Raw genomic sequence first — 10,104 nt, forward strand, 5'->3', positions numbered from 1 at the left:
CAGTTGGTGTTGTTTTGATCATTGCAGAATTTTGCTAATCCCCAGATCTCCCGTCCTCCATAATGCAAGCAATATTTAGATGTTGTGTCTCCCACAGATTACCTCTGCCTATACACACACACACACACACACACACACACACACCAACCTCAGGGAATAGCCTCCCATTTTAAACTGCCTGGTTATCTTCCCAATATCTATATCATTATTCACTTATTACTGGGCAATTGTGCATGTGTGAACGTGTCCCCTACCATAGTGGGGCAGAGCTGCAGATCCGATTGTCTAAGAATAGAAATTAGAGCATGTCTTTTCATTAGTTTTATAATATCACAAAATCATAAACAGAGCAGGGCTTGGTTTAAATATAAGGTATTTATATTTGGGGTTGTGTTTTTTTTAAGCTGCATGTTTTACCCTTTTTCCTCACATGAAAACAATTGAATTGTGAAATGGAGAAATGGGATTTCTGTGATAAATGGAGTGAAAAGATGGTGGTCTGGGGAGAAAGAACAACAAAAAACAAAGTAAGGCCGAAAGAGAAAAGCAAGCCCTGGTTTTCAGTTCTTGCTGATCTAGATATATTTACCAACAAGAATAATTTTGATGGCACTCAGCTTCATTGCTCCAGATTGGTTTTTCAATGACATTGGAATAACCATTTCAGCCTTGTAATGTCAGACACAGAAAGGGGATCGAGCTAAATGAAGGTAATAAGTCTATGTATTTTAACTAATCAAGATATAATTACTGTGACACAGTGGACACTGAAACAAAGCATATGTCTTTCTCAGTCATAATTGGTTTGTGGTATTTATGCGCCCATGTATTTTGGGTTAGCTTTTAAAAATTATTATGGTTTGTTACCCAGTCCGCCAGATGTTTAGATTGGATTTGGCATTTTCATCCACCTAACCCTAGTCCTTCACAAGGACCTGGGATAGGGAGATAGTGTTGTCTACTGGTTTATTATTTGTATTCTTATTATGGTTGGTTACCCAGTCAGCCAGTTTAACCTGAATCTGGCATTTTTATCCACCGAGTCATTATTATTATTGTTGTTGTTATTATGTTATTTATGGGAAGAGTCAAGATTTGATTAAGAAGCTTATTTTGTAGGAGCAGTGAAACTTCAGTGCAATCTCTCTAAATAAATAATTACGAGGCAAGAAGCCCTGCCTGTAATAAATGTCAAGTCCAAAATGGCCGAGATAACATATATAAGGTGAGATCAGCTCAAAGGAAAAACACAGCTTATGCTGCCATGAGCATTTCACACAGAACACCTTAAAATCCATGTTTCTTGCATATAAACCATGACCTCATGCTACATGCTTATACGGTATTCTGATTATCTATTGATTTCCTGTTTGAAAGAGATGCATACATAATGTTTTCCTTTATAGTTTGGGGGGGGGTTCCTGATTTTTTTTCTACATGGCTACATGTGACCGGCTGACTTATGAAATAACGTGTGTAAAACATGAGTGGATGTGGACAGAGTGAAATCACATGGATATGTAGTCCTGGATCTGGTTACCACACTAATTTGTCTCATCAGCCTATAAAAGGAACACAACACAGTGGGTACATAACTATACACACTGATCTCTATAAATAGACAAGAGTGAAGTCTCATTCAGTGTGTGTATCTGTGCCTCATCAGTGTGTGCATGGTGTGTGTTTAGGGGATGAGTGAAGGATTTCTAACCCATCTATCTATCAAGGGATAATAACACATGTTTTCTACACAAGAGTGCAACCTAATCCTGCATATGAACTGTAAACCAAGGCATTTGACCTAAGGCAATTATTAAAACATATTTAAATCCAACCGGGCAAAAACCGCATTTAGGAATAATCCATTGTCTACATCCAGATCACAGCCTAGGTGAGAATTTGTGGATCTTTTTCCCCGTCTGCTCTTGTGTGAATAATCTCAGCTGATTGTCCAGTCATTAACATCCCACAAAATTCATCCCTCCCACTCCCTTCCGTGCTCCACAAACAGATAAGTAAACACACGTGTCTGGATTTCCATTCAAGATCACATCACAAAATCAGAGAGAAAAAAAAAGAAGGAAAAACTCAAAGGTAGCTCTTGTTTCCTGGCAGACATTATTCCGTGGAGTGTGCATTTTTGAAGCTTTCCTCTAAACCAGTTCATCAATTCGTTAATTATTGCTGAGAGGGAATCATAATGAGGCATATTTTTCTCCTTTAGCATCAAGACAGAGGTAAAATCTGGGGGGAGGGGTGAAGGGAGAAAAGGGAAAAATAGCTTATGAGTCAGAGATGTTATTACAGCTTTCTTTGGGCACTTTAGCTCCAGGGGGTGGGCCAACTGCTATTCAAGAACGATTCCAGGACTTGTGCATATTTTCACTGCTGTGTAGCAGTTTTAATAAAACATCTGTTCTTGCTTCTGCTGATGAGATTATACAATTGTTTGCAGACTAATTTTGTGTAGAAAGAGACCTATACTTTATGCTATATAGGTTTGCAGGAAAGGTGGGAAGGAAGGGCTGCCACCTTTGATTAAACCTGCATTCTAGATGTCTACACACAGAGACCAGACACCCATGTAAAATTTCAGGCCAGTAAGTTATAACTTGCACTAAAATACTTGGCTGACAAATATGTGAGTTTTTGGAATCTTGAACTTTGTGCGTGTGGTGTGTGCGTGTGTGCTGTATACTGTGTACATGTGCATATTTCAGCATTTTCTAAACCATCCAGCCAAATGTTAAGGGAAGATTTTGTGACAACCAAAATAACACAACCAAACTCTGAGGTTTTCTCTTCTGTTTAGAAAAGTAATAAACCCTTTATCCTTTCCCAGGTCTTTCTAAAACAGCTCTTTAGGACTTATATAGCCCACTATACACTCCCTCCCTTCCTCCAACCATAAACCTTTTTACATCACATAATCTCAGCTCTTTCAACCAAGATTAGGAGTATTAAAACACTTTTAAAAAGAAGCCTTTTTTTTTTAGTAGCGCTTGCTTACCAAGGGAAAAAAGTAAGGGAGGATGGAGAGTTATGGAGGCTTTGTGACTTTTAATGGGTTCCTGATTTATACTAGAGCATTTTCTTTTAAAGGACCACCATTCTAAATATAAATATAAATTCACTCATTGAAGAGTCTTCACAGGAGAACTCTTAAAGCGGAAGTGGGAAGGGAGTTGCTTCTGTCAATTTCAGGGGGTTGTGTGCCTGGAACACTGATTTAGTAGTTTGCAAGCATTTCAAATAATCTGAATTGAAATTAATTTCACTAAATTCCTTCAGATTATTGGTTTATCCATCCTCATCCAGGCGTGCCCATATAAAATGCTTTGCAATGCATAGCTCCTTAGTAGGTGGGTGGATGGATCTAGGAGAAGAGTTAACTTGGCTCTTCTTGCCCCAGTTTTTTTTTTTTTTTTAATAATACATCCTAGTCTATAATGTAAAGTTTTGGTAGCCACTATTACAAGATGGGAAAAGTGGAAAAAAATTGTATTGGACATCTGTCATTCTCCTGCCCATTAAACCATCCTCTTCCTATTTTTTTTTTAAAGCCCTTCATGGCTTTATACAAGAAATCTACTTTTTTAAAAAAAAAAAAACCAAATTGCTGGCCCTCCAGAAATGCCTAATGCTGGACAAGAATGAATACTTCAGCCTTCTTCTTCTTCTTCTTCTTTTTGGTCTGTTGTGGTCCGGTTTATGGCTTTACTACTGCCTCTGATTACTTTGCTTTGTTGAACAGAGGAAAAAGATCATAAAGGCTTTTGGCATCCTTTGGCATCCGGGTTCCTGTTGGAGCCCAGAGGTGATCACAGGAGGAGGGATTTGCCTGCTTCTTTCTCAGCCCACCGAGGAGAGTGACTCCATTCCAAAAAGGGATGTTCAAAGTACTGGCTTACGGGGGAGGGGGGGAAGCAAATGTAAAGATATTCATTCGGAGGTGGGTCTGGTTTCCTTTTATGGACCCTTCTAGTATTATTATTCTCCCTTGAATGCAGCCAAACAAAAACCACGGGAAAATCAGGCCCAGGTTTCCTAGCCCTAATTGAATTTTTAAAGAGCAAACCAATAGCAGGATGAAGGAACCTTGCTTCCGTTGACACATCAGCAGGTATATTTTTACATTTAAGGGGCAATTTATGGCCCCCAGATTGAAATTAAAATGAGATTAGCTGTCTTCATTTCAATTAGTATGTCGGGGAGTAGAATACAGTCCGCTCTCTAATCTAACTAAATATTTCAAGGGGGAAGTTTTCTAATCAGCTACAGATATCTGAAGCCATAAATTCTGTCCCCTCCCCCCCCTTTTATTTTTGCAAATGTAAACACGAGGTGCTCCTTCTAACCCACACCGCTCCCTAGAGAAAGGGAAGGTAATGAAAGGCTGGGGGTGCTCCAAACATAAACGGGAACCTAACAATCACAAATTCTTCCTCTTCCATTTTTTTCCCTTAAAGCAAAGCAAATACTGGGTTTGAATTACATTAAATGAAAAGATTAATAAAGCCCCGCTCTGAATTTGGGGGCCAGAAGGAATGAAATAAGGAGCTTGCAAAGTTCTTCGCATTCCAAAATCCAGGAATATTCTCCAGGAAGATACGGTTTCTGTCCAACTGTCACTTCTTGCCCTGCCTTGTCTTTTCAAGATTGTTTTTTTTTTCCTTGAAAACACTAGTGTTTAATTCCACCTTTATTGACTGACAGAAAATTAGTGGAGGGAAAGAGAATTTATGGTATAATATTTTATGCACACTTCAGATTAATGGCTATAATTTCTGTGCTGTTTGGTTGCTAGAGGTATTAAGCAAGGCATTTATTCAAAAGAATAAATATCCTGATTTCTGTTCTCCGTGGTTTCTTTCCTTTCCTTAATATTTTTAAGGCAATGCTTTTTCTCCACTATAATTTTCTTTTCTTTTTTCTCCCTTTCCTTTTTTTGCCCCTCCTTTAGTCCTCTCCCACCTTCCCCCCATCATTCTTACTCTTTCTCCCCCCCTTCTTCTAAACCATCTTTAAATTTAGAATTTCGAGACTTACTTTCAATGCATACTTAGTTTCAACTGGGGAATCAACACAAGCAAAAGCCATTTTTCCGTGTCTTGACATCCAGTTTCCTATTGGCTGACTGCGGGTCAGCTGACTTTGTCATTTTGTCTGTCCTGGAGTGGAGCCGTCCCTATAACAATCTAGTTCAGACTACAAACTGGAGACAGAAATAAATATTAAAGAAATCATACAGGCCAGGTAACAGGGGGGAAGATATGAATTCCTATTTCACAAACCCGTCGCTCTCTTGTCACCTCACCAGTGGTCAAGAAGTCCTGCCCAGCGTGCCGCTCAATTCCACTGCTTATGACCCTGTAAGGCATTTTTCTACGTATGGAGCCGCGGTTGCACAAAACAGGATCTATTCATCTCCTTTTTATTCACCGCAAGATAATGTTGTGTTTAGCTCCAGTCGGGGACCATATGATTACGGATCGAATGCCTTTTATCAAGAAAAAGACATGCTCTCTAGCTGCAGGCAAAATTCTATGGGACACAATACACAAACTTCTATTGCACAGGATTTTGCAAGTGACCAAAACAGGAGCACGTCCCAGGAACAGAAAGCTAGCATTCAAATATACCCGTGGATGCAGCGCATGAACTCCCACAGTGGTAAGTTTTACAGCTCGCAGAGATAAATTAAATAAACTGAACCATCTTTATGGCCGTCTCCCCAGCAGAACAGGCTCAGCTACTTTTTATAGCCCCATAAAAACAATCATATAGCTTCCTCACAGTTGCCGCTACAGGCCTTTTATTTGTTAAGTTGTTGCAAGCAAATATGGCTTGTTATGCTCTTTCTAATTAAAAGACTTCGGGAGTGTAAAATATCCATAATAAAGTGCAATCAGCTGATTCTATCCAACACCCCCCCCCCATCCCGTAGAGGAGATTTGGGGGGGGAATTAGGTGTAGAAAATCAGAGCTGGGGCATTTTTAAAAATCGAAGTTTCCCAGATAGGTGAGAAACAGCTTTTTTTTTTTTTGAACGGGGGGGGGGGAGATGTAAAATGTCTTGCCCAATAATAGGTTGAGAGATGGGCTTTTGTGAAGTAGCTTGACTTCAGAAAGCAGTGTCTATTCCTAGTCATTAAAGCAGCATTGGAGTAGGATCTAATTAGATTCTTTTCTTCTCTGAAGGCTGCAGAAATAATTAAAACAACACATTCCGAATCTTTGCAAATAAGAAAGGAAGGGAGCATGCTTTCCATTAGGCGCTCCCCTCTTTTTGCTCTGTCTCCCTCCATGTGCGCTGCGAGATTTTAATGAACAGCCAGCCTAAAGGAGCAGAATTAAAAGTGGGATGGGTGGGCGTACGAGGAAGACGGGGGGGGTTGGAGGGGGGGGTGATTTGATGGCTTCCTTTCGGGGTTTTGTTTTTTAAAATATATATGACTTGCCTTTTACCTATTTTCTTATGGACTTATAGACCGGTTGGCCGAAGCCGTAGCTAATCGTTTTTAGTTTGTTTGGTTTCCGAATCCCTAGGAGTCGGCTACGGAGCAGACCGGAGGCGGGGGCGTCAGATCTACTCGCGCTACCAGACGCTGGAGCTGGAGAAGGAGTTCCATTTTAACCGGTACTTGACGCGGAGGCGGCGGATTGAGATCGCCAACGCGCTGTGCCTCACCGAACGCCAGATCAAGATCTGGTTCCAAAACCGGAGGATGAAGTGGAAAAAAGAGAGCAATCTGACTTCCACGCTACTGGGGGGAGGTGGCGCTGGAGCAGCCGCCGAGAGCTTGGGCGCGAAGGAAGAGAAAAGAGAAGAAGAGACGGAGGAGGAGGAAAAACCGAAGGAATGAACCAGGACGGCTCTCGGCCAACAAAATTCCCTTCTCCTCCCCTCCAGTCTCACCCACGAGCACAGCCCAGAGAAGGTCCCCTTCCTTTCCATCCACCACCCGGCTCTCTCCTGCCTTCCTTTCCCTTCTCATTACTGCAGGCACAAATGCTACATTGGGTTAAATTAAACGGGGGGGGGGCAAGGGGGGAGAGATAGAAAACCCCCTCCTCCACTTTCAGTTTCCAGCGCTCAAGTCCCAGACCCTTGACTCCCAGATCTCCTTTACTTTCCCCTTTAGAGGCTCCTGCCCCCCCCCCTTGTTCCTGGCCTCCTTGCCCAGTGACCCGGCTTTTCCTAAAGTGCACACACACACACCCAGAGACATACACACAACCCACACACACCCATACACAAGTGAGATAAACTCCCCTTGGGATTCCTTCTTTGCCCTCTCTAGTCAGAATCTGCCTGCCAAAGGAGAAGGGTTCTCTTTGGGGGGCTTCCTTCCAGTAGAGCTGGGTTCGACCAGGCAGGTCCAAAAAAAAAAAACTCTGGGCAGTTTCATTTTCCTAATAGAAAGAAAGAAGGAAAGAAAGAAGGAAAGAAAGAAAGGTGGTGATGTGGATCGTGGAAAAGAAGCTGGGTTTTAAAAAAGAAAGAAAACGTAACACAGTTCACCCACTCACCTAGCCCAATGAAAAGGACTTCCGTCCATATATCCTTCTCCAAGCTACATCCGCCTAAAATATAGCGCTTTCTTTCCAGAGTAAACTCATTGTATTGAAGACACTACCTGAAGTCATGATGCATACGACAAACTGTGATGGTTCCTGTGTGAATATTTTTAGCTGTATTTGTGGTCTCTGTATTTATATTTATGTTTAGCACTGTAATGGTCAAACGGTAAAGTGAATGGCATTCTATAGCAAGTAAGAGAAAAGCAAACCTTGTGTTAAGCTTCCTAGCATCATGTATAAAAAAAAAACACACAAAAAAAGTCATGTCCAAAGGACTATGGTTGAGTATTTAATAAAAACTGGATATTATTTTTAAAAAGGACTGGAATATATATTTTTTTCGTTGTTCCATGGGGGACAATTTCGAGCTGAAATGTTTTGCAAATGGACTCACCGCGTTCTTTCTTTTCCCTTAAGCGCCTTCAAATCCCGTTTAATTCCCGCAGCAAGGAAACTGATAGGCGGAAATAATTTATTTCCTATTAAGTAAGCTAAGGATGACTTTAACACCTCTCTCTCTCTCTCTCTTTCTCTCTCTCTCTCCCCCCTCTTGCATAACCATAGATGTATTCTGGCACAGACATAGGTAGGCATAAGAAACTGGATTCCAGATCTCCAAATTCCTAGGCCCACAATTTCAACTTTTTTTTTTTAAAATAGTGTGTTTTTCAAGGCCGGTATAAGCACAAAAGCACCGATTTCCTTATCACAGAGAAGGGGCAATGAACAAAGGAATCTCGCCACATCCTTTTCTAAATTTATTTCGAGGTTAAGAACAGGTGGGCAGGAATTATTGGCGATGGTGGTGGGGGGAGTGAGAGCGGAAGAAAAGTTCAGAAAGTGCAATGGACAAGTCTATTGTAGGCCATACAGCCATCGATCTTACTTTGTGGCGGAGGGCTCCAGAGTGGCTTGGGTTTAGGTCAGAGGCATCCTTGTCCCAAATACAAATGTCTGGATGTAAAGTTCTGGCCTCTGGATATCTGGATAGCCTTAGCTACACTTTCACGTGTTCTATTCAACCACCCGGTCCCAGTTAAAAGGGAAAAAAAAAAAACAGAACTACTCCTGACAACACCTCACCATTCGTTGATTTCGCGCCCCCCCCCCGCCCCGTTGTCTGAACCCAAGGGAGACTGGAGTCATCCCTTTCTCAAAACCATAACAAGGAGCCTCAAAAACTCAATTTGCTCCGTTTTTTAAAAGCCAGCCTCGCACATGTCCTGTGGAGGCAAGGAATAGACTCAACAACATTTCAGAAACCTGAGCCAAAACTTTCCTGGGGTTCTTTACGGATTGCTCCTGAATGCGAACAACAGACAAACAAACAATTAAATAGGCGAACTTATTTAAAGAGTGAAAGATGACCCCTTAAGGATGATAAAAGATTTTTTAAAAAGAAAGATAACATTGGTGCTTCCTTCCCCCCCCTCCCCCCAAAATGAAGAATGGTGGGAAGAACACAGAAACCACTTCAGGAGGAGGGCAAATGTGTTCTTTGTAACTCCACCCCAAACAAACCAAATAAATTTAAGGCGACCGACCGTCTAGTAAAGGAGAAAGGGTACCCCAACGTCTACCCAGGAAAAGTGGACTTTATTTTTCCAAGAGAACTCCTCAGAGCCATCCGGGTGGGTGAGTTAGCAAGCGTGTCAGTTTAGTGAGGAGGGAAAGGATGACACACAACACACAATTCTCACACGCCAGTTTCCCTGCAAACATAGGAAGAACGGAAAAACAAAGGGAACCCATCCATTCCTTCACCCCAAGCCGGAGGATTTATGGCTGTGGCGAGGCCACGTTTCTTGCCCCCTCAAAGGAAGCTTTTCGCAGACTCGCACAAAGTCCTCTCCACTCGGAAAGATACTCTGGCTGAAATCATCAGAGGAAGAATTCAAAAAAAGGGGAGGCGAATTTAGCTCAATAGGTTTACAGTTCCCAGGGCTGTTGTTTTTTGATGCCTGGGCAGAAGAGCAGATTCGTTGGACTTTGGAAAGACATCCACATCCGTGTCCATGAGGCGGTAGCTGGATGCCCAGACCTATATATATGTACGATATTTGGAAAAAATGCATGTAGAAGATGCTGAGGTGTTTTTTTTGGTTTGTTTGTTTGTTTGTTTTTTGCCTGCCACATGTGTAGGGATTTTTGGATAGCCAAGAATCCTAGAGAACGGGAACCCTGTGTCCTGTCCGCTCAAGTGCCAGGCACAGAGGCAAAGAGTCTGGCAGGAAAGGAACTCCATGCTTCACACCGGGATAATTCTGTTCGAGGGCACACACCCGGGCAACTTAGGCCAGAGAGCCTGGTTGGCCCACCCAAGGAAACAGGCTTACGAATAGCAAGGTCGTATTTTATGTCAACCCACTCCTCAGTCTGAATCAAAGGCAAACTTTCCCCAGGTCTTGCCCGGGTGGAAAACTCACGCTTGCCTTCGATCCACCTCGAAGACTTCAGAGGATTTGTGCCTGTTGTTTCACACTCCAAAAGCCTCGAACGTTCCAACAGGGGTAGAATTCG

The 10,104-nt window shown here is 42.1% G+C and overlaps 2 protein-coding genes across 3 annotated transcripts in view; both read left to right on the forward strand.

Annotated features, from left to right (window-relative positions):
- The window catches only part of LOC120314466 (homeobox protein Hox-C9), a 138,080-nt gene that overhangs the window by 57,553 nt on the left and 70,423 nt on the right, over positions 1–10,104 (forward strand). The gene's annotated exons all lie outside the window — the stretch shown is intronic.
- HOXC6 (homeobox C6) lies at positions 5,252–7,903 on the forward strand. 2 transcript variants are annotated; one of them, XM_039357593.1, is made up of 2 exons: positions 5,252–5,673; positions 6,526–7,903. In XM_039357593.1, the coding sequence occupies exons 1-2, from the start codon at positions 5,274–5,276 to the stop codon at positions 6,864–6,866; spliced, it is 741 nt and encodes a 246-aa protein (XP_039213527.1). In that variant the 5' UTR covers positions 5,252–5,273; the 3' UTR covers positions 6,867–7,903. The 2 variants fall into 2 exon arrangements, with proteins under 2 accessions (XP_039213527.1, XP_039213528.1); XM_039357594.1 differs by having other exon boundaries at positions 6,550–7,903.

The sequence above is a fragment of the Crotalus tigris genome, unplaced genomic scaffold (assembly GCF_016545835.1).
Source record: "Crotalus tigris isolate CLP2741 ecotype Arizona unplaced genomic scaffold, ASM1654583v1 scf7180000018931.1341448, whole genome shotgun sequence".
Classification (NCBI taxonomy): domain Eukaryota; kingdom Metazoa; phylum Chordata; class Lepidosauria; order Squamata; family Viperidae; genus Crotalus; species Crotalus tigris.